Genomic DNA, 17,779 nt, shown 5'->3' on the forward strand with positions numbered 1-17,779 from the left:
TGTACAGTTATTAAACAAAAATTAGTTGAATGCATAGTTATTCACCCCCTTCAAGTCAGTATTTAGTAGAAGCGCCTTGACATCAATTACAGCCTTGTCTGTGTGGATCGGTCTCTATCAGCTTTGCACATCTGGGCCCTGCAGTTTTTCCCCATTCTTCTTTACATAATTGCTCAAGCTCTGTCAGATTGCATGGGGATTATGAATGAACAGCCCTTTTCAAGTCAATCCACAAATTCTCAATTAGATTGAGTTCTGGACTCTGACTTGGCCACTCCAGGACATTAACTTTGTTGTTTTTAAGCCGTTCCTGTGTAGCTTTGGCTTGGTGTCATTGTCTTGCTGGAAAACCAATCCTCTCCCAAGTCGCAGTTCTCTTGCAGACTGCATCAGGTTTTCCTCCAGGATTTCCCTGTATTTTGCTGCATTCATTTTACCCTCTACCTTCACAAGACTTCCAGGGGCTGCTGCAGTGAAGCATTCCCACAACATGATGAAGCCACCACCCTGCTTCATAGTAGAGATGGTGTATTTTCGGTGATGTCTGGTGTTAGGCTTATGCCAAACAGAGCATTTAGTCTGATGGCCAAAAAGATCATTATACCTCAAAACCTTTTTCCAAATGACTTCAGAGTCTCCCACATGCCTTCTGGCAAACTCCAGCCAAGATTTCATGTGACTTTTTTTCAACAGTGGCTTTCACTGGGCAACTGCTGTATGCACAGTCTCTTCCATCTCAGCTCCTGAAGCTTGTAACTCCTCCAGAGTTGTTATAGGTCTCTTCATGGCCTCCTTCAGTCGTCCCTTTCGTGCAGGGGCACTCAGGTTTTGAGGACGGTCTGCTCTAGGCAGATTTACAAATGTGCCATATTCTTTGCATTTCTTGATGATTGACTTATCCAAGGGATATTTGGTGACTTGGAAATTTTCTTGTATCCATCTCCTGATGTGTCCTTTTCAATAATCTTTTCATGGAGTTGCTTGGAATGTTCTGTCTACATGGTGTAGTTTTTGCCAGGATACTGACTCACCAGGAGTTGGACCTTCCAAATACAGTTGAATTTTTACTCTAATCAATTGAATCATCTTGACTGCACACTGGTCATCTCCATTTAACTAAATTATGTGACTTCTAAAACCCAGTTGGCTGCACCAGTGATGATTTGGTGTGTCATATTAAAGGGTTTGAATACTTGTGCAATCAATTATTTTGTGTTTCATATTTGTGATTTATTTAGATCATTTTGTAGAGATCTGTTTTCACTTTGACACGAATGAGTCTTTTTCTGTTGGTCAGTATCAAAAAAGGGTCAAATCAAATCCACTTTGATTCAATGTTGTAAAACAATAAAACATGAAAACTTCTAAAGGGTTGAATAATTTTTATAGGCACCGTACCAATTGAATATTAGGGTGGAAGTGAATGAGTTTCTGATTATGTTTCAGTGACCCCTTTTGAGTATGTAGGGGTGTGTGTGTATGTATGTGTGTGTGTGTGTGTGTGTGTGTGTATATATATATATATATATATATATATATACACACATACACATACATATATATACACATATACACACACAAATATTTCATTGTTAGTTGAGCCTCTAAATCAACTTGTTGCAATTAGCTATTTATATCTTGTAGTGGTTTCTCATTTGAATGGTTCCTTTTTCATAGTCCTGCAGGATCTCTGCGTCCACTGCTTTCGCAATCAATAAAATACAATACTTGCTTACAATATTGGCTGAGATTGACGTTTCTCTTTGAGAAAGCTTGAAAATTAGGATTCATTGTTCAATACTTAAATTCATGTTGGTTTCCTAGTTGAGTGCTATCAATAGTGCACTTTGCTTGCAAGCATCTCTATATCAAAAACGTCTCTGAACGTGAAAGTCTTTGTAATTTTTTTTGAACTAGGGTACGAAATTCTTCACTCACAGGTTATGAGATAAAGGTTAAGCTAAAGATGCAAGAATGTGATTTCTTTTGTTCAACAGGCACCACTTGTTTTCTTTGCAAAATGGTTTTTGAAACATAAAATTTGATTGAGTTAAACAATACCATAACTCATTGTTCAAGAAAAGAAATATTTTGCATTTGAAGTTTAATTGTAAAATGTAGTTTTTCTTTGGAGGGTTCATTTGGCTTATTTGTAACTTTCATGAAATGAATACATAATCTTAAATTCTGCTTCCAGTCGGCCATTGATGATGTCAACATTCAGGGATATTCAATATTCAGGAGGGATAGACATGAAAGAAAAGGAGGTGGGGTGGCGTTGCTGGTTAGAGAGGAGATTAACGCAATAGAAAGGAAGGACATAAGCCGGGAGGATGTGGAATCGATATGGGTAGAGCTGCATAATACTAAGGGGCAGAAAACGCTGGTGGGAGTTGTGTACAGGCCACCTAACAGTAGTAGTGAGGTTGGGGATGGTATTAAACAGGAAATTAGAAATGTATGCAATAAAGGAACAGCAGTTATAATGGGTGACTTCAATCTACATGTAGATTGGGTGAACCAAATTGGTAAGGGTGCTGAGGAAGAGGATTTCTTGGAATGTATGCGGGATGGTTTTTTGAACCAACATGTCGAGGAACCAACTAGAGAGCAGGCTATTCTAGACTGGGTATTGAGCAATGAGGAAGGATTAATTAGCAATCTTGTCGTGAGAGGTCCCTTGGGTAAGAGTGACCATAATATGGTGGAATTCTTCATTAAGATGGAGAGTGACATAGTTAATTCAGAAACAAAGGTTCTGAACTTAAAGATGGGTAACTTTGAAGGTATGAGACGTGAATTAGCTAAGATAGACTGGCAAATGACACTTAAAGGGTTGATGGTGGATATGCAATGGCAAGCATTTAAAGATCGCATGGATGAACTACAACAATTGTTCATCCCAGTTTGGCAAAAGAATAAATCAAGGAAGGTAGTGCACCCGTGGCTGACAAGGGAAATTAGGGATAGTATCAACTCCAAAGAAGAAGCATACACATTAGCCAGAAAAAGTGGCTCACCTGAGGACTGGGAGAAATTCAGAGTTCAGCAGAGGAGGACAAAGGGCTTAATTAGGAAGGGGAAAAAAGATTATGAGAGAAAGCTGGCAGGGAACATAAAAACTGACTGTAAAAGCTTTTATAGATATGCGAAAAGAAAAAGATTGGTTAAGACAAATGTAGGTCCCCTACAGACAGAAACAGGTGAATTGATTATGGGGAGCAAGGACATGGCAGACCAATTGAATAATTACTTTGGTTCTGTCTTCACTAAGGAGGACATAAATAATCTTCCGGAAATAGTAGGGGACAGAGGGTCCAGTGAGATGGAGGAACTGAGTGAAATACATGTTAGTAGGGAAGTGGTGTTAGGTAAATTGAAGGGATTGAAGGCAGATAAATCCCCAGGGCAGATAAATCCTAGAGTGCTTAAGGAAGTAGCCCAAGAAATAGTGGATGCATTAGTGATAATTTTTCAAAACTCTTTAGATTCTGGATTGGAGAGTGGCTAATGTAACCCCACTTTTTAAAAAAGGAGGGAGAGAGAAACCAGGGAATTATAGACCGGTTAGCCTAACATCGGTGGTGGGGAAACTGCTAGAGTCAGTTATCAAAGATGTGATAATAGCACATTTGGAAAGTGGTGAAATCATCGGACAAAGTCAGCATGGATTTGTGAAAGGAAAATCATGTCTGACGAATCTCATAGAATTTTATGAGGATGTAACTAGTAGAGTGGATAGGGGAGAACCAGTGGACGTGGTATATTTGGATTTTCAAAAGGCTTTTGACAAGGTCCCAGACAGGAGATTAGTGTGCAGATTTAAAGCAAACGGTATTGGGGGTAAGGTATTGGTGTGGGTAGAGAATTGGTTAGCAGACAGGAAGAAAAGAGTGGGAATAAACGAGACCTTTTCAGAATGGCAGGCAGTGACTAGTGGGGTACCGCAAGGCTCAGTGCTGGGACCCCAGTTGTTTACAATATATATTAATGACTTAGAAGAGGGAATTAAATGCAGCATCTCCAAGTTTGCGGATGACACGAAGCTGGGTGGCAGTGTTAGCTGTGAGGAGGCTGCTAAGGGGATGCAGGGTGACTTGGATAGGTTAGGTGAGTGGACAAATTCATGGCAGATGCAATTTAATATGGATAAATGTGAAGTTATCCACTTTGGTGGCAAAAACAGGAAAACAGATTATTATCTGAATGATGGCCGATTAGGAAAAGGGGAGGTGCAACGAGACCTGGATGTCATTATACACCAGTCATTGAAAGTGGGCATGCAGGTATAGCAGGCGGTGAAAAAGGCGAATGGTATGCTGGCATTTATAGCAAGAGGATTCGAGTACAGGAGCAGGGAGGTACTACTGCAGTTGTACAAGGCCTTGGTGAGACCACACCTGGAGTATTGTGTGCAGTTTTGGTCCCCTAATCTGAGGAAAGACATCCTTGCCATAGAGGGAGTACAAAGAAGGTTCACCAGATTGATTCCTGGGATGGCAGGACTTTCATATGATGAAAGACTGGATGAACTCGGCTTATACTCGTTGGAATTTAGAAGATTGAGGGGGGATCTGATTGAAACGTATAAAATCCTAAAGGGATTGGACAGGCTAGATGCAGGAAGATTGTTCCCGATGTTGGGGAAGTCCAGAACAAGGGGTCACAGTTTGAGGATAAAGGGGAAGCCTTTTAGGACCGAGATTAGGAAAAACTTCTTCACACAGAGAGTGGTGAATCTGTGGAATTCTCTGCCACAGGAAACAGTTGAGGCCAGTTCATTGGCTAAATTTAAGAGGGAGTTAGATATGGCCCTTGTGGCTAAAGGGATCAGGGGGTATGGAGGGAAGGCCGGTACAGGGTTCTGAGTTGGATGATCAGCCATGATCATACTGAATGGCAGTGCAGGCTCAAAGGGCCGAATGGCCTACTCCTGCACCTATTTTCTATGTTTCTATGTCATTGAATGTAGTGTTTCATAGGGAGAGCAAGGTAGTAGGAAAAAATGGAAGGGTTGTGGGGAGGTAGAGGTATTTTTAGAAGTGAACTTTACCAGATGACATCCAATGTTATCAGGTCTTGCACGATCAACAATTTTAACCACAAAATTATTTATTTTGACCTTATTTTAATATTGCGTAAAGCAGGAAGACTACAATTTACTTAAAATAACATGGAATTATGCTGCAGCTGCATGTTGTTTGGTCCACTGGATTGTGTGCCAGTCCCAGTTGAATGGTTCTGTCATTCTTTTATGCTCAATTGATGCATGGGATGATGTGCCGGCAAGGAAACCCCCCACCCTTCCCCCGAGGAGTCAGCATTCTGTCTGGCCACGGCTGATGTGGGGAAGACTCTAGCTAGGGACAAACCACATAAAGTGACAGGCCTGATAACATACCTGGTCGGGTGCTGAGTTACTGTGCAGACCGGTTAATTAAGGTTCTAACTGACATCTTCAACACCTCTCTGGAACAGTCCACTACCTCCTCAGACTTCAAGATGGCCACCATCATCCCGGTGCCAAAAGGTGACAATAACCTGCCTCAAAGGCTGTCATCTAGTGGCACTGACCTCAACAATAATGAAGTGCTCTGTGCGGCTGGTTATGGGTCACATTAAATCCTATCTACATTGGGCTCATTCCAGTTCACCTATCGCTCAAATTGGCCCTCTGAAAATGGTGCGTATGCCAGATGGTAATTATTGACTTGAGCTCAGCATTCCTCAGAACCTGGTGGGTACATTGTCCTCATTGGGCCTCAGCACCTCCACTGGATCCTGGACTTCTTGACTGAAAGGTCACAATCAGTCCATGTTACAGAAACATCTCCAGCTCCGTCTTGGGCTATATGCTCAGCTAGCTGCTGATTTATGACTGCATTGCTAGGATCCAGTTTCAACCTTATCATCAAGTTTGCTGAAGGCATAACAGCCTCATCAACAACAGTGATGTGATGGTGTACAAAGAGGAGGTAGAATGGTGCAAACACAACAACTTGGAGACTCATTGTGGACAAGATTAAAGAGGTGATTGTGGACCTTGGGAAGATGCACCTGACCACTCCTCACTGCACATACACGGCTCCTCTGTGGAGAGACTTAGGAGCACAAAGTTTTTGGGAGTCTCATCTGGTCCGTCAACATCACCCTAATGATCAAGAAAGCACAACAGCGTCATCACTTCCTGAGGAGACTGAGGCAAATGAGCCTCATCCCTCCATTTTAACAAATTTTTAACAGGAGTACCATCGAAACTGTCCTCACCAGCTGCATCACCATCTGGTACGGGAACTGCAAGGCATCTGACTGCATGACCATACAAAGGATTGCGAGGACTGCCAAAGGATCATTGGGGTCTGCCTTCCACCTATTTTATATATATTAATCAGCAGTGCTGTATATGCATGGCCCTTAGCATTGTCAATGATCCCTCCCATCTGTCCAACAATCTTGTGTTTTTATCTCACCTCCCCCTGAATATTTTTTGCCCAATTTTTTTTTAATGTGGACCCTAATTCTTGAACCGTTTGCTAATCTTGTTTCATTCACTGTTCCTGACCTTGCTGTGACTTTGCAAAATATTGATTAATTTCTCCCTTGATGTTTGCTTGTTCACGTATGTTGTGAAATAAATATCTTGGATCACTTCCTGTGACGCCCATAATATTGATCGTGGTCCTTTTGTGAAATGGAATTTCAAACAATGCTAGTTCTTCAAAGAGAAGGAATTTTGTTTTATTTACTTCATTGATTTCTTCATTTAGCTAAGACTGTATTTTTGTCTCTTTGCTTTGGCATTAAAACATTAATACTGTAAGTTTAGCAAAGAAAAATAAATTATTGATTATGTGCCAGATTCTTTTGATCTTCTGCTAGATTATTTTAATGTTCTATATCTTGCTGTGTACATGAATGAGGTGCCTTTTATATTTTTAATAACCATAGTCTGACACTGATTTTTAGAATGAAGTGAATGCAATCAAGTGGGATCCAACTGGGAATCTACTTGCATCTTGTTCTGATGACATGACCTTAAAGGTAAGCAACATTTTAATTCTTAACACATAGCTAGTTGTGAATTTGCATGTCCAAGGGTCGTGGTAATAAGTGTACAAGCACAACAAAGTAACGTAAGCCTAATTTATTATCATAAAACAGACAGCACAAATAAACCGCATAGCGAGTCACAACAATTCCTTCGCCACTTGGTTGTTGTAGTCAAGGGAACTCCGAATTCCAACTTACTTGTGAAACTAACCCTGGGTCCTAGATAACAATCATGATTTCCAGCCCCAGCAGGAGTCCAAAGAAAATCTCTAAAAAGCAGTTCAAAATATATACAGTTGCAAGAAACATGTTTGTGAACCTTTTGCAACTACCTGAACATATTTGACCAACTCTATCCCAAGTAGACCTTTTACAGTTTGGGAATCCCTGTCAATATAGAAAATTAAAATCACCTACTATAACAACCTTGTTTTTTTTTGCAACAGTCTGTGATCCCTCTACAGATTTGTTTCTCTAAATTCTGCAGACTGTTAGGCCAATAATACAACCCCATTAAAGTTGTCATACCTTTCTTATTCCTCAGTTCCATCCATTAAGCCTCACTAGACAAGTTTTACAGTCTGTTCTAACTAGTGACCACCCTTACCCCTTAATCCCTTCTGCTCTGTTGCGTTTTAAACAAAGGAACCCAGGATTATTGAGCTGCCAGTCCTGCCCCTCCTGCAACCAGGTCTCACTAATGGCTGCTAATTCCATGCCCTAAACTCATCTGCCTATTTTACAATACTTATTGAAACATAGGCAGCTCAGAACAAAGAGGCACATTCTTTGATCTTTTGTTCTCATTCCTCCATGTCCGCTCAACATTCCTTGGTCTGACAAAGTACGTTAAATTTTACTTATGTAAGGGATGAGCCCAAATCCAGACAGACTTACATTTTATAGGCACTTATTTCATTCAGTCATGTCCACATATGCCTGGACACACTACATTCCTTGGGCTCTCAACTGCATTAAATTTGAACACATAAACGATAAGCTCAAGTTAAGAAAGAATGCGGCTAAGAATCCAGCTATCGACAAACATCCTACAGACATTAACAAACTTCACATGCTGCAAATTTTAGAAAGAGTTATTTATTGATCTGACAGGCATTCATTCAATGTTTTACAAAATCTAATATGTATGCTACACGTGTAGAAAAAAATTGGGCAGAACAATGGATATCACTTAGAGTGACATTGATGATTGGAAAGAACTGATTTTGTAAAAGTAAAAGTTAACAATATAGAAAACTAAATTTCCGAAATGCTTAAACCTCACAGCTTTAACTATTCTGTTTACTTTGGTGAATGTCTGGGATGGTTTCAAAAATAAGAAAAGTTATGCTTTGAAAATCTGCTATAGCTGTTCGGTTACTAATTAAACATCCAGGAGGTGTTATTCTGATTATCTAATCAGAACTGTAATAATCACATGCCAGTGATGCAAGGAATGCAATTTTAGGATGGTGGCCATCCAACAGCAAGTGCGTGAGAACACCAACATGGTTTCTTCTTCTTCACCAATCATTGTCAATTAGGAATATATTGGTATTCCTTCATTGATGGTAGATATGAATTCTCAATCACCTTATCCTACATCATTTTAAGAAATGACTCACCACCATCTGCTTAAGAGGAGTTAGTGGTCAGCACTAAATTGATCAATGGTGCATACATTCTGAAAAGAATTGATAAAAAAAAACACTGAATTATGTATTTCCATTTATCACTTTGCTCATTTCTTCTATGAATCTTGCAAGGCTATAGAAAGTAAAGGAAATTACTGAGGCTTTGAAATAAAATTTAAAGCAACTCTAAATGACTGGAAGACCTTTGTTTTTAAAAATGCCTTGGTAAAAGCCAGGTAATTATAGGTCAGCAAGTTTAGTATTAAATTTCAAGGATGTTATTGGAGGGGTAAGATTTATCTACATTTGAAAAATCTGCATTTGAAAAAGTATGGCTTAGTCAAGAATAGTCAGCGAAGGTTCAAGGGGGATCATTCTGACTGGCTGAAATTTTTTGAGGAGGTATCATAGAAACATAGAAAATAGGTGCAGGAGTAGGCCATTCGGCCCTTCGAGCCTGCACCGCCATTTATTATGATCATGGCTGATCCTCCAACTCAGAACCCCGCTCCAGCCTTCCCTCCATACCCCCTGACCCCCGTAGCCACAAGGGCCATATCTAACTCCCTCTTAAACATAGCCAATGAACTGGCCTCAACAGTTTCCTGTGGGAGAGAATTCCACAGATTCACCACTCTCTGTGTGAAGAAGTTTTTCCTAATCTCGGTCCTAAAAGGCTTCCCCTCTATCCTCAAGCTGTGGCCCCTCGTTCTGGACTTCCCCAACATCGGGAACAATCTTCCTGCATCTAGCCTGTCCAATCCCTTTAGGATCTTGTACGTTTCAAAGTGTACAAGAGAGGATAGTTAAATGCAGTCTGTGTTAACTCCAGTAAAGACGTGGACTAAGTTCCAAACAGGTTCATTTGGCTCATCCAAGGCATGAGTGCAGCTAAAGAAGCTGGAATTTTGACGGAAGAGTTGTCTTATTGAAACTTATAAAATCCTAAGGGGGTTATGGCAGGATAAGATGCTTTCCTCAACAGGCAAATCTACAGCAAGCAATATAGTTCCAGGATGAAGGGGTAGTCATTTAAGACTGAGATGCATAAGATTTTTAAAAAATTCTTTATGGAGTTGTGGATCTCTGGAATTCGGTAGCCTGGAAGTTGGGTCGCTGGATGTATTTACAAAAATTAGTAGTTGAGGTGCTAAGAACATTGTGAAGTCTTCATCGTGACACAGGTCTGTGCAAGAATCTTATAACAGAGAGATAGAAACTGAAGTTGAGCCTGGTCGTGCGTATTATATTCAAGCTTCTGTGTCTATTACCCAGTGGAATGGGGAGAAGAGAAAATGTCTGGGGTGGGAATGATTATGCTGGCTACTTTCCCGAAGCAGTGGGAGTTGTGGACAGTCATGAAAGAAAGTCTGATTTTGGTGATGGACTGAACTGCAATTGAATCCACAATTCTCTGCAATTTCTTGCTGTCTCAGGTAGAGCATTTGCTATTCAAAACTGATACATCTGGAAAGCAGGCTTATAAAAGTTGGTGAAGGTCAATGGGGACATGCTGATTCTCCTGAGCCTTTTGAGAAGATTGCAGTTTTGGTGTGCTTTCTTGGCCAAGGAAATGCAGTGAGTTGTGGACACAGCTCAGCACATCACAGAAAACTCCCCACCCCCCAATGGACTCTATCTGTATGCTGCTTGCTGCTTTAATAAAGCAGCCAGCTTTATGAAGGACCCCACCCACCACAAAAGCTACAAAATCCTGAAAGCATATATACCAGGTTCAAGGTCAAGGTCAGCTTCTGTCCTGTTGTTGTAAGATCATTAAATAGTTCTCTAGTACGGTAAGAGACTTGTGACCTTGTTATGATCTTGCACCTTTTTTTTTAAAACCTCCACTGCAGTTTCTCTGCATCTGTATTCTGCATTCTTTTATTGTTTTACGTTGACATTGAATTGAGGTAGAACTTGTTCTACCTCAGTGCCCGGTGTAATGTATGAACATTATGCAGGACAAGCTCATCACTATTTTGCTACACGTGACAATAATATTCCAAATTTATGGTGTCCACCAGGGTAAGCTATTGGTGATGTTTCGACCTAGGAACTAGAAGGTCTCTACCACCTCCACCTCAGCACCATTGATACATACAGGGGTGTGTACTCTTCCCTGCTTCCTGAAGTCAGTGGCCTCTTTTATTTTGCTGACATTAGTGAAAAGATTGTTGTTTTGACTCCCTGCCACTATATTCTCTTATCTCCTTCCTGTACTTGGTCATTTTGTTAGTTGAGATCTAGCTCACAATGAACTTGTAGAGAGTGTGAAGGATCTGTAGTACCTGTCAGATGATGTATGATCAGGGACAATCTAACTATGCATTGATATTTTGTGCACACACACATCTACTATGTAGAATGCATGAGATGTATACAAAAAAAAAAATCACTTCTGAGCATCTTTGCATCACAGTTACAGCAGGTAATGCAATGTCCTTAAATAAATACTCTGGCCTGGCCACATCCACCCTTCTGTGTTGTTCTTGAGGAATCGTCTGCAGACATGAAGTACAAATTTTCAACACCTTTTGCATATGAAATCCACTGGAGTTGCAAAGTGATTTTGCCCAATGGATTCTGGTCATGGTCCATTGTCAGATAATAACTTTGGTTAAGGCCATTCCCTCAGAAAACAAGGAGCTTTGTTTTATAGCGGTTAGTTATTTTTATTGGTAATCCTTTGAAATATCAATCAAATGTATCCATTAAAGATCTTTTGAAAGGCCTTGCCTTGATAAATATTTCTGCAGTTAATATCCATTTGCAAGTAATTGCTGGTAAGAATGATTAGAAAATAATTATAAAGTACTTCTTTGAATTCTTCCCAGCACTTAGGATAATGGCAACTGCTTTGTTGTTTTATTGATCAGTGTCTGGCAGTGAACCCCATTGATACTCAAAACAGAAAACTAGTCTGATAAATTTGGTGTAGAAAGCATCTTCCCTTTTATAATCCAGCATTTCCATTCTTGGTATCATCTTTGAATCTGACAGTTCACAAACAATTGTCCAATTTATTATGGTAAGTTTGCTTCTATTTTACTTAAGAAAGAATGAAAGATCTAACTACATTGTTGGGCACGTTTGTGTAGCAGATGAACATGCTTACTGAGGTATGTTTTATGTTTTCATGCAATATTGTTACACCTAGATTTGGAGCATGAAGCAGGATGCATGTGTCCATGATTTGCAGGCGCACAACAAGGAAATCTACACAATCAAGTGGAGTCCCACAGGACCTGGTACTAACAATCCAAATGCCAACCTTATGTTAGCAAGGTATGAAAAGAAATATTTCTGTATAATTCCAAATTCCAAATAGTGTTTTTTCTCTATAGGAGCATCCTAGCTCCAAAGACACGTGATGAGCAACAGCAACTTGTATCTATATAGCACCTTTCATAAGACAGTTGAACACAATATGGAACTTCAACCCATGTTGTTGTACCGACCTACATAAACCTACTCCATGATCAATCTAACCCCTCCCACATACATAGCCTATAACCTTCCATTTTTATTTCATCCACATACCTGCCTAAGTCTCTTAAATGTGTTAGCTTCAACTACTACATCCAGCAGTGCATTCCGGGCACTTACTGCAGTTTATTGGGGGGTGGGGGGACCTACCTCTGACATTTTGTAGAGTCATAGGAAAGCACAGCACAGAAACAGGCCCATCTAACCCATGCTGAGCCATATAAGCTACCCACTCCCATTGAGCTGCGTTGGGACTATTGCTATCTGTACCATCACCATCCTTGTACCTATCCAAACTTCTCTTAAACATTGAAATCGAGATCGCATGCACCACTTGCACTGACAGCTCTATCTCATGACCCTCTGAGTGAAGATTTCTCTCATGTTTTCCCTTAAAATTTTCACCTTTCACCCTTAACCCATGAGCTCCACTTGTTGCATTTATCCTATCTATACCTTTGTCAAATCTCAATCCTCTACATCCCAAGGAATAAAATCCTAATTTATTCAATCTTTCCACATAACTCGGGTCCTCCAGACCTGGCAATATCCTTGTAAATTTTCTCCATACTCTTTGAAACTTATTTATATCTTTCCCATGGCTGGTTGACCACAACTACACACAATACTCCAAATTAAGCCTCACCAATGTTTTATACAACTTCAACATAACGTCATATCTCCTGTACTCAATACTTTGATTTACGAAGGCCTTAATCTCCCTTAAACCTTCCTCCACTCACTGTAAAAGGATGTCTCTGGTGTGGACTATTGTTGCCCTGGGAAGAAGGTGATCTACCTATCCTCTTATAATCTATACACCTCCTACTCCTTTGGGTTTTTTTTATCCCAATAAAAAAGCTCTAGCTTGCTTAACCTTTCCACATAAGACATGTTCTCTAATCCTGGCAGCATCCTGATAAATCTCATCTGCATCTCTAAAGCGCCCACATGGGTATTCTCTAAATGGGAAGCAATTCAGCAATTGAAAGTGCAAAGTAACTTAAGAGTCCAAGTACAGATTCCCAAAAAGTTAACTTGTAGGTTGGTAAGGAAGGCAAATGGAATGTTTGAATTCATCTCAAGAGGACTAGAATATGAAAGCAAGGATGTAATGCTGAGGCTTTAAAGCAATGGGTCAAATCACATGGAGTATTGTGAGCAGTTTTGGGGCCCATATCTAATGCAGGATTTGCTGGCATTGGAGAAGAGGCTCACAAGAAAGATTCAGGGAATGATAGGGTTAACATGTGAGGAGCATTTGATGGCTCTGGGCCTGTACTCACTGGAGTTCAGAAGAATGGTGGGGGGAATCTCTGAAACATTCGAAATATCAAAAGGTCTAGATAGAAGAGTCATGGAGAGGATATTTCCAATAGTGGCATAATCTAGGATTAGAGGACACAGCCTTAGAATAGAAGAATGTCCCTTTAGAACAGAAATGAGTAGGGATTTCTTTAGCCGGAGTGTATTGAATCTGTTGAATCTGTGGAATTCATTACCACAGATGACTGTGGAGTCCAAATCATTAGATATATTTAAATATTATTTATATATTAGATTCTTGATTTGTAAGGGTGTCAGAGGTTACGGGAAGAAGGCAGGAGAACAAGTTTGAAGGAGAAAATTAATTGAGCCATGATGAAATGGCTGAGCAGACTCAGTGGCCTAAATTTGCTGCTTTGTTTTATGATCTCCAGTTGAGTGTTAGGAAGATGAAGAAGAAACCAGTGCAAGTCGAACATTTCTGATCTGGGGCTGGAGGTGAAAAGAAATGGTGTTTTAATAAAAACTAATTTTAAAATAAAATCTGGCCATTATTTTAAATTATATTTCTTTAGCTAGATAGGAAAACTAATAAAAGTGCCTTTATGTTTATGCTGAAAGAAGTTATGGAATCTGCTGATACGGTCATGGCATGCATTTAGGATTTCTAATATTGGTCCACAGTGCATCCTTTGATTCTACTGTACGATTATGGGACGTGGACCGAGGCATCTGTATCCACACCTTGACCAAACACCAGGAACCTGTATACAGTGTAGCCTTCAGCCCAGATGGAAGATACCTGGCCAGTGGCTCCTTTGATAAGTGTGTTCACATCTGGAATACACAGGTATATATTGTCATTCCTGAAGACTGGTTAAATTCCACTTATAGCAAAATTTTACCCTTTGTTTACAGTATAAAAGCATACCGAAGCCTCTTATAACAGGAAAAACAATAACTTCTGTACGTATGACTGCACTGTTTACCTCTGAGTTAGTGGTGAATATTTTCACCTTCCCCCTTCTGTTTAAGTGCAATTTAATTTTTAGTACACACTATTATTTGGACATTCATTCCTTTGATGTTGCCTCCATGTTTGATATTTATTTGTGTGTTAATTTACAGACAGGCTCTCTTGTCCATAGCTACAGGGGAACGGGAGGAATCTTTGAAGTGTGTTGGAATGCAGGTGGTGATAAAGTGGGTGCTAGTGCATCGGATGGTTCAGTAAGTACCACTAGTGATTTGAAAGTGTGCTAGCAGAATTCAGATTTAATTGAATTTTAATATATAATCTAATGCTTTAGTCAGAGAGGCAGACATATTTTATGGAAGCAGAACTGTCTTTCACCATATTTTAAGATCAGTTCAATAATGAGCTCTCATAGCTTTACAAATTTTGCTGTCAACATTTTTCAATCCCAGATGTTTATGTTTACTCCACAGTGGAAACTGCTTATGTAGATATGGCATGCTGTAATAATATCTCTGGCCAATGTCACTAATTCGTTTTTGCGTCTGCAATTCAACATTGCTTTCAAAATTGATTTTTTTTTTACTTTAGTATTATCCACCAGAAAGGGCAGACTGTAACTCAAGTCAAAGTAGTTCTCATATTTTAATATATTTTTAAATTCCTCCACTTATTGGCTTTACTTTCCTGTTTTTCTGGTAAGCTTGTTTAAATTTACAAGTTGTTTCACAAAATTTCCTGGTAAAGTTTGCTTTCTTTCTAGACCAACATTTATTTTAAGAGCTTCTTTTTCTTTTAAAAACTGATAGGGTAAAGAAAGTTGAGTCTGCAATACGATGCAGATGTACAATGGCTTGCTTAGAGAATGATTTTGAGCTATATATTTGTGTAAGGTCAAATTTTTTTGCTGGATTTGAAATGCCCAAGTAACAATTTGCATGGGAACTATTCAGACTACAGATATGTTGTGATGAAACTATAAAAACATTTTAATCTGGAATGTTCCCCTCAGTCATGCCCCACCACCTTTTTCTGAAGATCCCTAACTCACTCTCAGCTAAGCATTCTACTCACAACTGACCATTCAGTCGTCATTGAGTCTGCTGACTAATTCTCTGATTTTCAGCTATTGAATAGATGTGATACTGGATCACAAAATCTTTTATGCTTTCCCTTAATAAACCTTCACTTGGAAATGCCTTTGATTTTACTACTTGTGATTCACTTTCTGCTTTATCTGTCACTATAAAGTCAGTCAGGTGAAATTTATTGTCATTTAATTACATGCATGTGTATAATGTATATAGCCATATAATGTATCTGAAAATGGGACAATGTTTCTTCGAACCAGGGTGTAAAGCACAATAGTACACATAACACACCATAATTTCTGAAGGTAAGATAGATACTTTATTGATCCTAAAGCAAATTACAGTGCCACAGTAGCATTACAAGTGCACAGATATACAAATATTAGAAGAGAAATTAGAAAGAAGTTAACTCAAGCAGTCTAACAGAAGGGGTTCATCACTTCCTTTTTTTAAAAATTTTATTTTTATTTGGATAAGGAATTCACAAATATCATGTACTTTTTTCACACATATAACCTTTTCCATTTTTTTATATGTATAAAACTATAATTATTTATACATTCTTAAGTACACATTGAGATGATATAAAAGGAAATTAGACACTTAAATAGATAATTATGTACTGTGGTAATTCTAATCTATTAGGCTAAGTAATGGTATTAGTTTTTAAGAAAAATGGTAATAATAGTTTCCATATAACTCTTCTGGACCATTTCCACTGGTCCAAAATGTTGTATATAAGCCTATGTAACAACCATTGTAGGTGCTTATATCCTAATTTGTTCATGCTTGCTCCTGCCCGCAGACATAATTATCCAATCCCTATGTACTTATTTAATAATTTTTTTCATTTTTTATCCCTTTCCCAAATCATTCCCTTTACTTGTGTTAATTCTCTATTTTCCAAAAGAAAACAAAAAAAAGACATTTAGACTAGGGGTGCTTACGTTAGCAATATTACTGTGTTGATGAGAAGAGCAGTATAAATCATTAGGAGAGTCATCTAAAGTCTGCTCGCATTGGGGTTATATATTCAATCCATTTATTCCAGATTTGATAAAATTTTTCTTTTTGAATTCTCAGGGAGTAAGTCAACTTCTCCATTTTAAATATTTCCAAGATAATTTCGTGCCAATCTTCTAATGTAGGTGGTATTGGATTTAGCCACTTTCTAGTGATTCATTTCTTACTTGCCGCTAAGAGGGCCTGCAGCAACTTTATATCTTCCTTCTGTTCAAGAAACAATACATGCCCCAAATAGAGCGTCTCAAAGTTTAGAGGTATCTGGGACCTAAGTACCTTAACTAATGTTCTATGAATACCTTCCCAATATAGACTTAATTTGGGGCAATCCCAGAAAATATGAAAATCCTTGGAGCCGCAGCTTCTCCAACACGTCACGTTTGTATCTTTATATTTTTCCTGATATGGGGTCTTGAAGTATCTTATAATGTTTTTTCAACAATGTTCTCTCCAAGTCAAAGAATTAGTCGAGGACCATTGAAAGCTGCAGATTTTCCCCCAAGCCTCCTCTGAAAGTACCAACCCCGCTTCTTTCTCCCACTTCTCTTTAATATACAGTGTATTTACATTTTTAGCATGGGAGAGTGCATTATATAATCGAGAAACTGATTTACTAGGTATTGAACTGCAAGCCGAATTCAGAATCTTGAAAAATTCTAATTCTACTGTTGATAGGTCTGTATATCTACAACTCTGGTTAACATAGTTTCGTACTTGAAGGTACCTAAAAAAGTCATTATGTTCTAGGCCATGTTTGTCCTGCAGGATTTGGAAACTTTGTAATACTCTTTTATCTATAAATGAGAGGTACGTTGTAAGACCTTACTTTATCCATAGCTCAAATTTTTTATCTCCTCTGTTGGGAAGGAATTCGGTATCATATGCACACCATCTAAAGAGTTTTAACATGTTATTAATTCCACATGAATTAACCACCTTCTGCCATACTTTTAATGTAAGATTTATCCAACTGTTTTTAAATTTTTCCAACTGGGCCATCAATCCTTTGTCAGCTATTGAGGCCTGTAGAGGAAAACTGTCAACTAATCCAAATTCTATTTCCTTCCATCTAGCCTTATATTCCCTATTACACCAATAGGGGTTCATCACTTCCATGGTTATAGATTGACTCATATAGAGCCTAGTGACCAAGGGTAAGAATGACCTCATATAGCGCACTTCAGAGCAGCGCAGTTGTCTTAGCGTATTACTAAAAGTGCTCCTCTGTTCAGCCAAGGTGGCATGCAGAG

General features: G+C 39.0%; 1 protein-coding gene across 3 annotated transcripts in view; it reads left to right on the forward strand.

The window, feature by feature from the left end:
• The window catches only part of tbl1xr1a (TBL1X/Y related 1a), a 177,432-nt gene that overhangs the window by 143,157 nt on the left and 16,496 nt on the right, over positions 1-17,779 (forward strand). For all 3 annotated transcript variants that reach the window (XM_063045776.1, XM_063045775.1, XM_063045773.1), the window contains 4 exons: positions 6,967-7,041; positions 11,845-11,972; positions 14,124-14,289; positions 14,568-14,669. In XM_063045776.1, the coding sequence (XP_062901846.1) occupies positions 6,967-7,041; positions 11,845-11,972; positions 14,124-14,289; positions 14,568-14,669 (471 nt within the window). The remainder of the gene's footprint in view (positions 1-6,966; positions 7,042-11,844; positions 11,973-14,123; positions 14,290-14,567; positions 14,670-17,779) is intronic.

The sequence above is a fragment of the Mobula hypostoma genome, chromosome 4 (assembly GCF_963921235.1).
Source record: "Mobula hypostoma chromosome 4, sMobHyp1.1, whole genome shotgun sequence".
In the NCBI taxonomy this organism is placed as follows: Eukaryota; Metazoa; Chordata; class Chondrichthyes; order Myliobatiformes; family Myliobatidae; genus Mobula; species Mobula hypostoma.